The sequence below is a fragment of the Lepidochelys olivacea genome (genome assembly GCF_965140295.1).
Source record: "Lepidochelys olivacea isolate rLepOli2 genome assembly, chromosome: 3".
NCBI lineage: Eukaryota > Metazoa > Chordata > Testudines > Cheloniidae > Lepidochelys > Lepidochelys olivacea.
In genome coordinates this window covers 62,707,538-62,725,364 of record NC_140413.1, presented here as the reverse complement: position 1 = coordinate 62,725,364, position 17,827 = coordinate 62,707,538, and the positions used below count along the sequence as shown (strand labels likewise).

The window sequence follows — 17,827 nt, the reverse complement described above, 5'->3', positions numbered from 1 at the left end:
TGCTTTTGTATGTACAATATCAGTTGCCCAGAATTAAATTCAAGCAAAATTTTGCATTCAAGATCAGAAACTAAACTGAGCCTTTTCTGAAAACCTGGTCCTAAATAAAATAAATGGAGAGAGAACGCTGTAGGATTGAATTCAGAGTAGCAGCCGTGTTAGGCTGTATTCGCAAAAAGAAAAGGAGGACTTGTGGCACCTTAGAGACGAACAAATTTATCTGAGCATAAACTTTTGTGAGCTACAGCTCACTTCATCTGTGAAGTGAGCTGTAGCTCACAAAAGCTTATGCTCAGATAAATTTGTTCGTCTCTAAGGTGCCACAAGTACTCCTTGTTCTTTTTGTAGGATTGAAGTCATTCTTTAATTTGACTGATGTTGAGAAGTGCTATTTTTACCTTTGAATTTAAAAAGTGCTTTGAAACCGTAAAATAGCACTGTTCTTACAAGTAACAGAAGGCAGAGTCCTGCAATAGAATCCTACAACTTAAATTAATAGACAACAGCATGATTTTTTAAATCAGGATTGTTTTGAACAGACTACCAGAGAATTAACTGTAAAAGCTCAGTATTTCACAAATTGACTGCTAGACCACACTACATTATACAGTACTTTTTAGAGGATGCAGTTCGAAAAAGAGAGAAGCTTTCAACTCAAGTCAAAGATTTCCTATGACTTGTCTAAAAGCAAACCGAGTTCTGTTTTTCAGATTACTAAAACATCTAAATAACAGAGAGAAAATTGTTTAAATCATGTTCCTTTGTATGAAAACCACTGCTCCCCTAGTCAGCTGGATTAACCTTTTAATCCTTTTTTTCCCCAAAGTTAACCCATTTGGGTTTCTGAAAGCTGCTTTAAACACAGAGACTACTGGCTCTGATTGTCTTTTCACACCAGTTTATACTAGTGGAAGTCTAGAGACTTCAATGGAATTACTTCTGATTTACACCACTGAGTGAGAGGTCAATCAAGCCCAGTATATTAATGTCTGATGAGAGAGACAAGGTAGGTGAGATAATCTCTTTTATTGGATCAACTTCTGTTGGTGGATGGGACAAGCTTCCGAGCTTCAGAGAGCTCTTCCTCATTTCTGGAGAACGTAACCAGAGCATCTAAGAAATGTATAATGCTATATAATGATGGCATCTACTTTTTACCTGCTTATGGTAAATATTTGGAATTGCAGAAGCTTTGGAGAAGGCTATACCCTAGAATCAGTGTGCTGTATATTTCACTGCCTATGTATGAGCTTGGAGCAGGGCATGAAAAATACACTTGTACATATAGCAGAGAGAAGGAAATTTTCCATGGTAATCGTGAGGGCCATTACTGCAGAACTTAAGCCTTCTTTTAAAAAAGACAACATCAATTTAAGGTTCTATCACTTATCACTGTAGAAATAACATTTCAAATGGAAACTGATGTAGTTCTGGGAGTTGGGGACTTCATACTTATCAGACACCAAGTAATCCGAGGCTAATATGAAGGATGGAGCCCCCATGCTAGTTTCTGGGACAATCCAGCAGCTGGGAGATGGAAGGCGTTTCACCAGGGTTTTGCTCCTGACCTTCACTTCTGCCTCTCTTTCATGTGAGAATCTAAGTGGTTTTGTTCTCTGGCTAGTATCTAGGTGTTTATTAAATAAATACACAAATACATGGCATTTCATGACAATCTTTAGAGTAAGGTCTATAGAACCCTGTTGATTTTAGCTCTATTAAATTGTGTAGCGTTAATTCACTGTAGACTTGAATTATGTACTCTGGTAGCAATTTATGAAAGTAACTTGCTTATAATAAAGCTAAGAGCCATAACACCAAATAAGTCTCAGACGTTTCTTACTGTAATATACATGTATGACAAACATAAATAAATGAAAATCTAACTTCACGACGGGTCTAACTGAATACTCATGAAGTTAACATCAAGAGTCCGTCCATTGACTTATCTTAGAAAATAAAGCTAAAGTTGCAGTCCAAGAGATACCCCTCACCACCTAGATAGGAACTGGGGAAGCCAGTTAAAAAGGAGTACAAACTTTGAGAAGAATTGAGTATTTTGCTACCTGATACTTTTATTTAAAAGATTTTTGTGTAAATATTGCAGCTGATGAAAGATTTTTTTATTCAATGTCAATCTTTGATGAGTGAAACAGACAAAATGAATGGTCAACACCTGGAGGACACTGAGGAGAACTGTCAGCCCTGTACTGGAGAAAAAGCTTTCTACAGGCATAATGTAAAGGTATTAGACACCCTTTGTGCACATGCCCTAGAGAGCACACACAATGTTCAGGATATTGAGGGTATGAAAGCAAACAGAAAGGAATCATATGCAGTGATTAAGCTAAATGAATTCAATGCATGGCACCTCTGTGTACAGAATTATATTTTAATAGGTTTACGATTTGAAAGCATGTATATGTTAAATGGAAGAAAGGATACTACATGTGCAAATAAGAGGACATCTGGTCAAGCTACTCTGCAAACCTAGAATAATTTCCATCCCTTCAGCAAAATCTAGTTGTTTCTGTCCAGTGGTATTTGACACAACGCAAATCTGATATACTGAATCACAACCTCCTTCCAGTCTCGCTATTTAGACATACTTGTTCCAGTCCAAATCCTCAGCTAGTGTAAGTTGATAAAGCTCCATTTACTTCAGAGGAGTTATCCTGGCTTACACCAGTTGAGGAACTGGCCCATTTTACTGTATGGATAGCATTTACTTTGTACACTTGACTTCCCTGTGTGCCTGAGACCTCTTATTTCCCTTATCCGATGGTAATACCTCTCTACACTGGATAGAGGAATCTACAAACTGGTACAGCGTGCATGGCAATGTTTATGCCAAAGATAATGAGCCAATTTTGGAGGAGAGTAAGGGGGAGAAAATTGCATGGTAGAGAATGGCTCTAAGGGAGCTGCAAATGATGTAACTTGTGCCTTTTGTCAGCCTCTTACAGAGAAAATTACACCAATTTAGACTCATTTAGCCTAATACCTTATAGGGAACACCAGAAAGTGCCCCAGTCAAAACAGTAGGTTACATTTATTTCAGATAAGCCTAAGGAAACCTGGTTTTATACATTAAACATAGATATGTAAAAAACACCCCACCACTTATGAAAATTTAGAAAATGGGCGCAGATCTTCAGAGGGTATCAATTGTCATAGTTCCACAGGCTTCAATGGACCTATGACCATTGACACCAACTGAAGATCTGCCCAACTCTCTTGGCACTCATACTAACTAATCCAGTACTTAAAATAAACACCACAAGCTAATGAATTGCTACTATTTAACACTCTGAGGCTAGGTCTTGATCCTGAAGGTATTCGGGACATTGTGATTACCTTGTAAGGCAATAGGAATAGAGGGTGCTCAGACTCTTGCAGGACAGGCCTCATCCTTCTGCTGGAAGCTATGACAGTACTGTGATGCTCCTCCATCATGGGCTGATTCAGGCAGACTAGTAATGTGTGAATTAATTGTGTTATTTCACTGATTTCTTTGGCATATTTTACTGCAGGGTCCTGATGATTTCCTTGAATTCAGCCATTATTTATGAGATGGTGTAGTATATAATTTAGTTAAGATAATTAAAAAAAAATTAGACTGTCTAGAATGTGCTCAAATTGTACTTCCCCTCCCTCCCCAAACCCATGTAGAACATTTATGCTATCAAAGGGAGCATCAGTTCTGCATTTGTGATGTCAAGGAATGTTACAGGAACAGTTTGAACAACAAACTTTATGTAGTGGTAGAATCCCCAAGGCCAGGGAATGCTCTAGCTGATCTATTAGGCTTCTTCTCTCTTTCCAATTTCTACTATTTTTATTCTAGACACAAGAAAATAATCATAGGCCAAATCCTCCTTGCATTGCTCATGCAGAGTTCTAATGAAATCAGTGGGACTACTCAAGCAAGTAAGACGAGCAGGATTTGGCACTTCCTGGCTAAGTAAGTCAAGGATAAAATAAGAAAAACCAGCTCCCCAGAAATGTAACATCTAACAACAATCTTTAAGAGTCTTTATTGTTAACTCAAACCATCTCTGTCACTACCAGCTGAAAACAATAGTTAAAGCAGTTCTGTTGCCACTAACAAATCTTAGGCCCCTATTTTTTAAAATCTTGTCAAAAAATTAGACTCCCCCAAACAAAATGACCTGATTCTATGAACTGCTAAATGCTTAGCCGCTCCCAGTGACTCTAATGTGAGCAGGTAATTCATTTTACATTAAAAGTAGATTCAGGAGCTTAACTTAGGCTCCTATTTTTCAAAGTCTTAGACTTCGACGTGAATCATCAAAAGCAAGGTTATTTTTAAATGTTTTACTCTTTAAATTAAAAGAAAGTACAAGATGTTTAAAAGTTTATCAGTCTGATTCAACCCTATTAAAACTGTGTGTATGTTCTTATTCTTGGAACCAAAACTCAAGATATATATATAATAAGGCTCTGTAGTAACAGTCCTACTTCAGCCAAGGCACTCTCCAGTGCTTTGTGGCACCTCTCATTTGTTACAATACAACAAACATACCTATTAAAACCACTGGTACAGTGGCTGTGTGCACCCCCTCCCAGTTCAAACATTTTCTCTTGATTACAGTTTGGTAGTAAAGTGATTGCTAGTGAAGTGGATGGCTCAGAGTTTTTACAAGGTAGCCAAAGCAAAAGGGCCAGATTCTTGCCTTGGTGCATACACAAGGTTTCTCATTGAAGTGCACAGGAATCATTCACACACATCAGAGGATAGAATTTGACTTTCAAGCCTGATCTACCATTCTTTGCACAACCAAATTCCCATTTCCTTAATGGCAGCTTTAGCTGTATACACAGTTTTCAGGTTTAATTCACATTAGACCTGATTTTGATTTTCTCCCTGTGTTTAAACTGGGGTAACTATTGGTATCGGGTCAGATTCTAGTCCATTGTTTCTTTGATGTAACTTTTTATGCTATTTTAAAAAATTAAATAACTTGGCATTTGTTTCAGCTACTGCATCTGCCTTCAACAAAGCGTTCTACTTTTTAACAAATTTCATAAATATAAAGCTGGTTAAAAAGAAATCCAAGTCAATTTTTGTAACAAACTAAAAGGCTACATAATAATTAAAAAATAAGGCTGTAACCCAATGAAAAAACTCAAATTCAAGAAACTTACAGTTTTAAAAAAAATCTGAAGAAAATTACTTCTCTAAAAGGGTTTTTAATGCCAATCTGTGCAAGCAAAATGGACATCTTTGGAGCTATTCTTGTCTTCCAAATAAATAGTGTCCACACTAATCTTTTTAAAGAAGCCCTTTTACCTTACAGTGATGGTACTGGTTTTCTGTTCAATTATAATTTTAGACCTAAAACCTATGGACCATTAACACAGGAGGAGTTCTGTTAAACTCAATGAGTGAAATTCTGGCCTCAGTGAAATCAATAGAAGTTTTGCCATTGACTTTAATGGGGCATGGATTTCACCCAGTGATGTTAAAACATATGCATAAACTTCCTCAGAATTGGGACCTTAGGTAATTCTCTAAATGTACAACATATCAAGTATCAAATCAACATATCAAATCCAGGATGGCTTCTCTCTAATTTACTGTGTAACTATGTAAATTACGTTTACTTAACATTGCAAGGGGATGAAACTTTCTTGCACTCAGATTAAGAACAGTTGTCCAGAACTTGTTAACTTTAACAAAATGGATCTCTGTTTCAGATTCAATTTGCCAAATCCATTTGTACAGTGAAGTTAAGACACATAAAATATGTGATTATAAAACTACAAACACAACTTTTATCATAGGCAACATATTAACGTTTTAAAAAATATATTTCTATTTGAAAATCTTGGCTACAGCACCCCCAGGAGAGGAATCCAGAGCAGGGGCTGATGAAAATATAACACCGGAACCAAATTCTGCTCAGCCTACGTGTGTGGCTCCTTTTACTTCAATAGGAGCAGCATGAGAAGATCAAAAGCAGAATTTGGTTCACAAAATTCCTCTCATGTACTTTTTAGCATTTTCTTTTTAATACAAACACAGCCAGTAGAGTTCTGAGTGGAGTATGTGTAAATTGAGACAATGCTAATTAAGTGAAGGGAAATCACCTCTCTTCACAAAGCAGTAACAGTTGACAGAGCTATGGATGTCAGTCCTGCAGAATTATCCCTGTGCCTCTTTATTCACACCTGACCATATGCCATTTGCCCAGCGAAGCCAGAATACTTACTGGAATAGCACAGTCAAATGACCATCAAACTGTTTTGGAAGAAAGCTCCCATGATTGAGCAGAAGCAACATTATGAAGTTCAATAGCTGTTATTTTAACAGGGTAAAGGGATTCCCATTCCTAAATGCAATTAGACTAGATTACAGACAATCCATTTGCTAAACTGTCAACTCTCAATTTCAATTTTTAAAAAATGGTTAATGTCATACAGGGCCAAACTGAGCTCTGCTACACCAGGGTAATTCCCAGGGGCAGTTTCTGCTTCCCTTATTCACATTGAATAGTAACTGATGCTTCAATCCTGCAAGGGGTCAAACGCTGTGTCCTTATTCAGTAAAGCATATATACACCGGCTTACCTTCAAGCATGTGAGCAATCCCATGGTCTTTAACAGACTTCACCTTCGAGTCATGAGGACTGCTGCTGCGTTTAAGTTATTTGCAAGATCGAGCCCTACCTCTAGGAGTAGTTCCACCAACATCAATGGGGCTAAGGGTGGAGTTTAATTCTATTCAAAGTGATTAAGGGACGCAGAATTAGATCCATAACTTTAGAAATCTTTTAAAACAGCCAAATGATGAGCTCTAAAATTGGAGGTGGAAAGTCATACCCAAACAACAGATATTATGTAATGGCTTCATATGAGGTCTCTTCAACTGCTATACGCACAAGTTTGACACATACCTCTCACATTAAAGTGTCCTTGAAAACAATTATTTTGTTGGCAAACACATCAACAGAACAATTTTATTGCAGTGGGGGGAGAGAGGGGAACCCATGGATGTCAAGACAGCATCAATTTGAGTTCTCTCCCCCACCCCATTAACCACTGTTTTTATAACAGCCAATCGTCATGTGAATTTTTGATATGAATCATTTAGGGTGGTGGGGTTTTTTTTTTGTTGGTTTTTTTTTTATGAAAGAGCTTAGTAGCCCACACATATTGCAATACACATGTTCTAGCATAGACAGCACAGTAAATATACTGAGCAGAAATCTGCAGTTTTTGGCATAGACCAAGTTCTTCATGCTGTTTTTCATCTTCTGTATCGTAACTAGCATCACGTTCTATTAACCGTCAAAATTATAACGCTCATGATAAACTAATTTTATCCAGCCTGCAGTAGCTGAAGATTTATAAAGGATTCTCATACTTGCCAGATCCCCTTCAATGCTAATACAGATTTTACACTTCCATTCCTCAACATCCACCCATCTTCAGAGTTAAATAGATTATTTGCTAGAATACCAAAGCCAGTGAAAATGTAATCCATAGACAGATGTGAAACATCAAGAGTGGGCATTTTTTAAAAAAGGAGTATCATCTCACCCTTTATCCCATTTTGTGTACACATTAATTTCACACCTTTGGAAAGCACCTCTTCCGTGGCAAGCAAAATATTGATTATTCACATTGGCTTTTTATCACAGTGATCCATTAGGGAAGCAGTCATGTGCTGAACAACAAAGTTTTTCATCCAGGAGATGTGCTTGTTGAATCTTCAAAGAATTTTTCTAGGGTTCTGACTCCTGTTTAAAAGAGAGGGGGACAAAATCAACTAACTGTGTAGTTCTTTATTCTTCTTTAGGTCTGGGGATACTTATTACAGCTTGAACTCATATTTGTTCCTACAAGTATAACTGGATGAACAAATATACCTTCCAAATATGGAGTTAGAGTGTGTGTGCATTTGCAATTACAACTGAAATTTTCCACACCAAATACAGTACCTGAACATTGCCATGCAATATCTAAGGGACCATCATCAACTGGAAGATCACACTTCTGTCTTAAATGGTTACCCACCTTTATTACAAGTAACACCCAAGATCACCCTATAACTGCAAGAACCTAGCAACACAATAACATTAATGTTCGGTTACTTTGAATGCTTGCCAGCCTGTCTGGTCAGTTTCAAAGTTTAGTTGACAGCCAGCTGCACTTCTTGCCTCACGTTTTAAAACTAGATCATTCACATACTGTTCTGGGGGACTTCACTCTTCTCCTGGCCTGCAACAGGGTGCTTTCCAATAACAGAGCAACGAGCAGCTGCTGTTTCTGATTTGGGGGTCAGAAGGGAAGCTTTTTCCTGGGACTCTGGCTTGAAGGTAGGGAGCAAGGAAAACCAAAGAGGTGGCTGCCAGAGGAATCTCCTTCTGCACTTTCTCACCGCCTGCACAGTGCACAGACTTCAGTAATAACAAGTCTCTAGAAGAAGGGAATCCTTCTTTATGGATATTTATTTTTTCATAGATAGCCCTGGGCCAGGATTTGGCCCCTGATATAGCACTTGTGGCAAAAGGAGAATAAATTCAAAGGATCCAAGGGCGAAAATAAAACTTGCCCAGCTGTTTGGCCCATTGCACAAAGGATCCTCGTACAGTGAGACAATGAGATAGTCCAGGATCACAACAGGTAAAGCTGTACTATATCAGGAATTATATTGTCTACTCAACAGGAGAAGCTAACTGCATCTGACGGTTGCCGTGCATCCTATGCACTTCCTGCTACATACATACTTCCTCCAAGTTTTAATTGTCCCACAAGGAACTGCTACAAGGAAGTGGCTTCACCAACACCCTGAATCAGTTAAGTGATTTTTTTAAACATCTACTGACCAAATGTTGACCATCACTAGCTGTTTTTCCAGATTATTTCCAAAGCAAGACAAAGATGTTTTTGCATCCTTAGCTGCACTTATGTCAATGATTAACGGCCAAGTTCTGCTGATACATCAGGGTAAATCCTGAACAGCCACTCTGAAATCAGTGGAGTCACTTTAGATTTACACTGGTGTAACACAGCAGAATTTTGCCCTCAATGTGTAATTGACAGAAGATAATTACAGCTTCTATTATATATCAGAAATTAAAACAGGTAAGATTTTGTTTGGTCTAACATGCTTTTCTGTTTATTATTCCAATTTCACACAGCTCACTAGTATAATATTGGCAAAGAAAGAGAGAGAGAGGAGCATCAGCATGAACATGCTGACCTCTCAACTTCTCTCAAAGCAAATTCAAGCTGAAGATTGCAAGAGGAGTCAAAGGTCTGTAAATCAATATTCACCTTTGATGCCAACCTAGGTTTCAACCCTAGAAAGGAGAAGACAGTGTTGCTTTCCTTTGCTTCAAAAAAACAATCATAATCCTAGAGAAAAGAGAGTAGAAAAGATTAATTAACATTTCAAAAGCTGTTTTTCCACATGATATTTTTATATTTATGCTATCAAAGCTCTGGTTGATATGTAACTATGCTGGGGAAAACAGTCAAACACTTGTGTTCTGCTGTATAAACCTGACAATTATTCTAAATTTAATGAGAATTCCAGACCCAGTGGAAGAGTTCAATTTCTCATTTAGGTTCTCTTTAGTTTTCCATTTTCTTCAGATATCAAGTAAAGCCTCCAGCATCTGAATGGCCAAATGAATGATCCATCTAGTGCAGTATCCTGCCTCTGACAGTGGACAGTACTAGATGTTTCAGAGGGAATAAACAGAAACGGGCAATTTCAAGTGATCCATTCCTGTAGTCCAGTCCCAGTTTCTGGCATTTGGAGGTTTAGGGACACCTGGAGCATGGGGCTGTGTCCCTGACCATCTTGGCTAATAGCCATTAATGGACCTATCCTCCATGAACTGATCTAATTCTTTTTTGAAGCCATTTATGCTTTTGGACTTCAAACATCCCCTGGCAACAAGGTCTACAGGCTGACTCTGTGTTGTGTGAAGAAGTACTTCCTTATATTTGTTTTTAAAATCAATATTAATTTACATATACAAGAAATGTCTGAAAGGTTCTTGGTCCCATATTTTTAAAGATATATAAGCACCTAAAGATGCAGATAGGTTCCTAGTGGGATTTTCAATCTGCATCTTAAGGCACCGAAATACCTTTTAAAAATTTGCCCTTGCTGAGTTTATCAGCTCAACTCCTTGAACAATCCTTTTCTCATGGAACAGATACCTAAACACTCTGCCCTTTGAAACCAGAAATCATTAGCCAGTAATTTAGACAGTATGAAATTACTGTATCCTTTTAGAAAAATAAGTGAGAACATGTTTTCAGACTTGGCCAGTGAACAAGTTTCTACTACAGCACAGATCTATTCCTTGGGTCATTATGGTTTTCCCTGACTATGTACAAGTTAGATACTACAGGGGAACATTCATGAGCTGTCTTGTGGTGCCTTTGATATTGTTTAGGTTAAATATCTACAGAGGCAAGAGAACAAAGACAGATCTGAAGAACAATAAGTAGGGTTGTCAACAGTCCCTTATAACAAGGGCTATCCCTTATTTTTTCATTTCTGTACAACAAGATCTGGAGTTGCTGAGTTCTGCAAAAAGCAGCAAGAAATACCCATGGCAAATGTGGGTGAGTACTACTTATTAATTATTATTATTATAATAATGATAATATCAGGAGTAGGAGTGGAGCGGGGGTGCTAAAGAAACAGTCCCTTATTTTTCAAATACAACATTGGCAACCCTAGCAATAAGTAAAGAACCAGGGAATTTAACGCAGACTTACAAAGAAAACTGTGCTGATCTAAAATGGTTCTGCCAATTTAGAAAATTGAAGTTATGGGTGTGTGAGAAATCAGCATGTGGTGTATAACTCACTCTTTAACCTATTAAGTTAAATTAATTTTTTAGTAGGTCAAAGGCCTAGCACTACTTGAGCTCCTGATGAATGTACAGCTCACCACTCTTGTCTATCTACCACATAGCTCTTGCCCTCACCTTAAAATCTGAGGTGATTTAGCTAACCAACTGGTACAAGACTGGGAGTCAGGAAGTTCTGTGGCTCTGTTATGGAGTTGCAGTGTGACCAAGGGCAATCAACTGAATATCTTGTACAGCTTCCTTCCCTCCCACCTAAATCTAGAAAATGGGAATACCAATGTTTATCTAACTACTTATGTGTCGGACACAAGGCTGGTAGAATACCTAATGTCTATACATCATATTTCAAAAATAAAAGCACAATGCATGTGCTCAGTAGAATTTACTATTAATTCTCATATTTCTTAGCTACTAGTTACTCCAAAAATCAAAAGTATAAACACAGTAAGATTTGGGATAAATCCCTTTATGATACTGAATGATCACAAATACACACTGCATTGTTTACTTAGCTCAGCTTTGAAGGATTCTCCAAAAACTTCTCAGCCCAGGTTAAAAAAAAATAAAATAAATCTATTAGCCCACCTTTAACTCTTAATGCTAACATGCACAGCATCCGTGTCTCCATACACCCACACACACGTCTCAGCCACTCAACACACTCATCCTCAGTTCTCTCACTTGAGCACCATATTTATCACTTCTCTTCCTCCTACCCTTCCCAGACTCATTATTTCTCTTTGCTGACCCATAAAGTATCACTTCTCAGCATCGCAACTTCATTACAAAAGCAGTTGCTTCAGACCCTCCCCCAGTCAGGCCTCAGCACTCTTCCCTGCAGTTGGGCCTCAAGTTTTCCCCTGATGGCAGGTGACATATCTCTCCTTCTAGATATGTTTAAGCTTTGATTTCCCAATTCCTCCATGCTCCCAGACTGGGACATGGAGAATCTGGGTAACCACTACTTCTTCCATTTTGGCCCTCCACTTGTTTTCTGAGATACAGAGCCTTCTTGAACTCGCAGCATATGTCGATCTTAAGGCTGCATTTGATTCGGCTGACTAAGGGTATGTCTTCACTACCCGCCCGATCAGTGGGCAGTGATCGATCCAGTGGGGATCGATTTATCGCTTCTAGTCTAGATGTGATAAATCAATCCCCAAGCGCTCTCCCGTCAACTCCTGTACTCCAGCGCTGCGAGAGGTGCAGGCAGAGTTGACAGGGGAGTGGCAGCAGTCAACTCACCGCAGTGGAGACATCACGGAAAGTTGAGCTAAGTATGTCAACTTCAACTACATTATTCACATAGCTGAAGTTGCATAACTTAGATCGATCCCTGCCCCCCAGTGTAGACCAGGGCTTAGGCACTCTGTGCAAGGACTTAAAGGACGTAAGTGTTCCAACCACTCTGCTGGACTTGATCAGCAAGCTGCATAATGGAACCATTGCCCATGTATGTCTCGGGAATCAGACATCGGCACCTTTTAAAACAGTATCTGGTGTCAGGCAGCACTGTGTCTTGGCCGCTGCACTCTTTAGTCCAGCAATGGATTTCATAACCTGACAGAATGCTGCATTAAGATCGTGGTATTATGCTTTCAGACCTTGACTATGCTGATTATGCTGTTCTTTTAGTACAGAGCCCCAACAGGTTTCATGAGTCAGTCAAGGTTGGCCTCCATGTTTCATGGAAAATGACAAAGCTGCAAAGCCTACAATTAGGTCCACCCACGACTCTAATCTCTTTGAATAATGAAACTGTTGAAGCAGTTTCCAGCTTTTATTATTTAGGTTCTATACTCATCAGTTCCTCCAACTCTCACATGGAAGTTCTTCACTGGATTGGCATTGCAGTATCTGCCATGGGTCATTTATAATGAATATGGAATTATCATCATCTCAGCAGGACAACCAAATTCAGGATCTATTTAAGCTGTAGCCTCTCCGTACTGCTGTACAGTTGTGAAATATGGACACCATGCTGCTCAGACTGGGCAAAGCTAGAGGCTTTCCACACAGAATGCCATCATCATATATTGGGCACAAAATGGAATGATTTCATTCGTAATGCAGACATTCATCGTCGCTCCGGCCTACAGACTGCTGGGGCCATTCTCCACAGACAGCGTCTTATGCAATTTGGACACATTGCCAGAATGCCGCAAGACATTTCTGCAAATGCCATTCTCCGCGTGGCTTGTAACATTCGGGATAAAATTTCACCAACGGAGGGGTGGATGCGGCCCAGAGGCAGACCCCTATTATATGGGTGCATCAAATCTGCTCTGACTTTTAACTCTTGGCTCATCAAGCCCTTGCGGCTGCACAGAAACGGACCAAATGATCTCTACAGTGGACCTTTTGGCTAATTGCTGAAGATGACTACTTCTTCAGAACCCTTCCCACAGCACACCACTGACTCTTTATAATCCTGTATTTATGAACATCCAGTTAACCCCTTCCTTGCTTCACCATAGTAGCTGTTAATGTATCTTCCCCAGTTCCCGTCAACACCCCCAAAACAAATAAAGCAAACAAAGATCAAACCAAAACCTAAGTATTTTCACAGCAAGGCCAACAAAACAAATCTGGAGTTTTTAGGTCATCATTTGTAGATATTGGCTCTGCTGCACCAAAGCACTCAAGAACATGCTTAGAGTTAAGCACCTTGGTAGTCTAATTTATTTCAAAAGGCCTTTTCAGGTACTCAGAGTTAAGCATGTGCTTGAATGCTTTGCTGGATTGCAGCCATTATGAGCCAAATTATGGGTCACATTTTTCCCAAAAGAGAACTTCACCTCAATTTTCAAGACACCATAACTTTAAAATTCCATTTCTGTGGGTTTAAACCACCCCCCCACACACACACACACAAAACTTCCCATACAGACTCCCTGGGATGAAGGCATGCAAAATTCAATTTTTTTCAAGGAATTTAAATGGGGTAGGGAGTTAAAATCAGGTTCATACCAATAAGCTAGCTTCATCCTGAATTATAGATCAGCTAAGGCCACTGCATAACTAGTTTCTATTTTGTTTTCTACCAAATCTGTATGTGTCTAGGAGTCTGCTGTCTTCTGAGGACAGCTGCCATTTTGTGAGGTACATTTGGGGAAGCATTTTAGAGGAGATGTAATGTGTTATCTCATGAAGACTTTACTTTTGTCATTTCTTGTTTGTTCTTTCCCTTCAACTAAAATAAAAATTTATTCTGACTGAACATATATAGCGACTGTTTACATATAGAGAACATAACACCACTGAAGTTAATGGTCATTGTACAGCTATGTGAAAGTGCAGAATTTTATCCAGATGCTCTCTGGTACAAGAGACTAGAATACATGACTGGTGTAGGCGGAAAGCTTTGGGCTTCGGAAAAGAATGTTTTCTGCAATGCTGTAGGCTGAGGTAATTCAATATTCTATAACTAAACTTTATGTCTAGTGACACTTTCCATTTATTCAGGATCCATGTAAGCATGCTTCTTTAGTTCTACCCATCCTCAATTAAATGTTTTTCTTTATTTGTGATATACAATTTAAGTTTGGCTAATGTGAAGTTATCTAGGACAGTTGTTTGCTTTCACCCTCAGGAGGAGTTTAAAGTACTAATAGATAAACAGCTGGCCACTTGGTCTATGGCACAGAGGAAGATGTACTCTCTCTCAAATAGTGCCACAAGGGTACTGCTGAGGACTTCTATGTGCACAGGGAGCGCTTAACCATCCATGGCACCAAGCACTGTTACAATTATGTTTTAAAGTTATAGTGTGTTCAAAAACTACATTTTCAGTTCTTTATTTTATTTATTTTAGGGGTAGGACTAGTTTTACCTAATTTTGAAACAAAGTACATATTACAACTGAATGGCTCACCAAAATAAATTTTACAGCTAATTTGGTTCTGAGACAAACTAATCTGAAGTAAGTAAACAATCTAGTTTTGGACCTAGTACAAACTCATGGTCAACAGCCAAACAGGTATACCTAAATAAAATTGATATATGTGGCACAATAGAACATGGCAGAAACCAATTGCGCTTAAGGAAGTCACGTCAATATCCCTGATAGAAACAGGATTGTTTAATAATTAATTATTTTTTAGACTTAAACATCCAAAGGGAAAAGAAATTGTGCAGCAGTTTCACATGTGGTTTTAAGCCATTGAGTTCTGAGAGCTCGACTGGAGAATCTACATAAACACATCTGCTATAGGTTCAGCTTGGCTGTATTAAACAGATAAAACTACAAGTATTTTGTTTTGTTTTTTTGAAAAGGTGGCTTATTACCAATATCCACATCCCTATTACTTCAGTAGAAAACATTGCCAGGGCTGGCTTTGAGATCACTATCATGTTATATTACTTGTCTTGTTTTGCTCCTACTTCAGCAGGAAAGCGTAGCTTGATCCAGGAGACAGAGCCTGTGAATGGAATTCAGAACAATAGGGATTTACTTCCACCTCTGACTAACTTACTGTGTAGCCTTGGGAAAGTCACTTTACAAAAGTTACGTGTTTTAAGACCTTCAGATCAAAAGCATTCTTTAAGTGCTAATCATTATAAAATGATCCAGGGCTGATTTAATATCTTGCCACCCCTTGCCCTGCAGAAGAATTTGGAATTACCCATTTTGGTTCTGAAAAGTATTTTCCAGGTTAAAAACAATGAACAAGACCAAACTAGCAGATGTTTAAAAGAGAATAAAATCAGCATACATAGTTAACTAGTTATTCATCTAACACAGGGCAGAACACTTTGAGCCATGAAAAATAATTAGCTAAAGACATGCTTCTCACTATATAACTATATTAGACGATATATTAAGATGCTATGACACTTTTATACTGAGCTGAAGAAATCGTCATTGCTTAATAATAGAGCTGGTCAAAAAAATTTGGAAAGACAAGTTTTGTTGGAAAATACAGGAAAGTTTAAAATCTGATTTTTCATTCTAATTCAGGATGAAAGTATTCTGAAGTGTCAGATTTTGAGTTTTGACCAGTTGTATTTAATAGTATACAAGTGGTAACTTTGTAAACTACTGCTGACCATAAATACATTTAAAAGGATATTATCAAGGTTGACAAAATTTGTCCCGCCTAAATAAATAAATATAATACAAGGTATGTTATAAGTGTCTCTACAATATTGACACTACTAATATGAAAAGACCAATGCAGTTATGGGCTGCTTACACAAAGGTATCACATCATAGACCAGGGAAGGGATAATCCTGTCTAGATAACACTGAGGGGACCACACTGTATGCATTTCATGTATAAATATAGCATTGATAATATCCCTTTCAATGTATTTATGGTCAGCAGTAGTTTACAAAGTTACTAATTATGTCCTGTTAATGCAGAAAATTCTGGAGACTTGAGTGGCAGACAAATGTCAACAAAACTCAGTGAATAGAGAAGACCAACAAGAATGATCAATGAACTGGGCAGACTGACTTACAAAGAAAGACTTAAACAAAACATCTAAGGAAGCTAGGAAACCTGTCTACAAGTAACTGAAGATGGCAGGTCAGAGGAAAGAGTGATTGTTTAGGATGGTTTAAAGGGGATAAAAGAATAATGAGATGAAAGTAAGCTAAGAAAAAAGCAAATTCACTGGTGCAGGGGAAACATTTCCTAAACATGGAATGAATCTTCTTTGGCTCTGACTTTGCGCTACTGACTTCATTTAAAACTAGACTGGATGGAGCATTAAAGAATATGCTGTAGGAACTACCAAGGAATGGACCAGATGGTTTAATAATCTGTATCTCTCTCTCAGTTTTATTCTTAATATAAAAGAATGAAAACAGCTCTGAGGCTGCAGTAACTTGAACCCTGGCTTGCCTCAGAAGAGAAGTACAGAGGCCTCATAAAGCCGTATTTCCCTTACTGTCTACTCCCGTAGAGTGACGGTGAGCCAGAATGGAGAATCAGGCCCTATCCAAAAAGGTTTCTTCAAATGCACCTGCATGGCTGTAATTAAATAGTTGGTTTGTAAGATGCACTGCAATGTATCACATCATAGACCAGGGAAGGGATAATCCCTTAGCAACAGCTAAGTATCAATGATGTTAAAACCTGTTGTTAGCCTCATTTTCACAGGTCTGGGCACTTGCAGTTCACATTAAAGCCAATGGCTGCTGTGCAGAGCATACAAATAAAAGTCATGCAACAAAGGCATGATAATTATATTAACGTTTACATTGCCAGAAACTGCCAGAGTGTTATAATGAGAGGAAGCATGTTCTACTGGTTATGGTACCAGAGTAGGACTTGAGAAACGTGGGTTCAGTTCTTGGCTACACCACAGACTTCCTATGCCAGTTTCAGTACATGAGTTTACATCCTACTCCTACCCACTTCAACATGAGAACTGCTGGCAAGTGGGAGGCTGAAGGGGGACTTTGCCTCCTTTGTAAAGTCCCAATTCCATGGCCCCTCCTCAGTATCAACTACTAAGTACTTGTCTTTTTCTGCCACATACACCACCACAGCTAGTATCCAGAGGGTGGTATGTATGCATGCGTGCTCTGAACTCTGATCCTAGCACCAAGAGATGGGATCACAAGTGATGTGATTATGAACAAAGGCCATAATTAATTTGCTTCAGTATTGTGTTAAGTCTTTGAAAGTGGGTACACTGAAGTGCATTTAAATAGATACTATATCTGTTGAGAGAACTGATTTTTCTCTGCACAAAAAGCTAAGCCATATTGCAGTTCAGTGTTGCTAAAAATAGATGCTATGCAGCAAAAGACAGGTTACAGAAGACCATTCACACATTTTATGGGCACCAGATCAAAGCAAACATTTTCAGTAGGTTCCACTTATGAATACCAACTAAATATATGTCTGCTTATTAACAATAAACGTATTATAAAGGGCACTCTAAAGGCTGTAAATTGTAGTTGTAAATAATTTCTCCCAATATATTTCTTTTAAAACAAAAAGGATTTG

At 38.4% G+C, this 17,827-nt stretch overlaps 1 protein-coding gene across 1 annotated transcript in view; it reads right to left on the bottom strand.

Moving 5' to 3' along the window:
- Positions 1-5,216: 5,216 nt before the first annotated feature.
- SH3BGRL2 (SH3 domain binding glutamate rich protein like 2) overlaps positions 5,217-17,827 on the bottom strand; it is a 47,708-nt gene continuing 35,097 nt past the window's right edge. Inside the window, exons 3-4 of the mRNA XM_084624479.1 lie at positions 9,307-9,387; positions 5,217-7,766 (exon numbers count right to left, since the gene is read on the bottom strand). Of these exons, the coding sequence (XP_084480605.1) occupies positions 7,752-7,766; positions 9,307-9,387 (96 nt within the window). The 3' untranslated portion in view covers positions 5,217-7,751. The remainder of the gene's footprint in view (positions 7,767-9,306; positions 9,388-17,827) is intronic.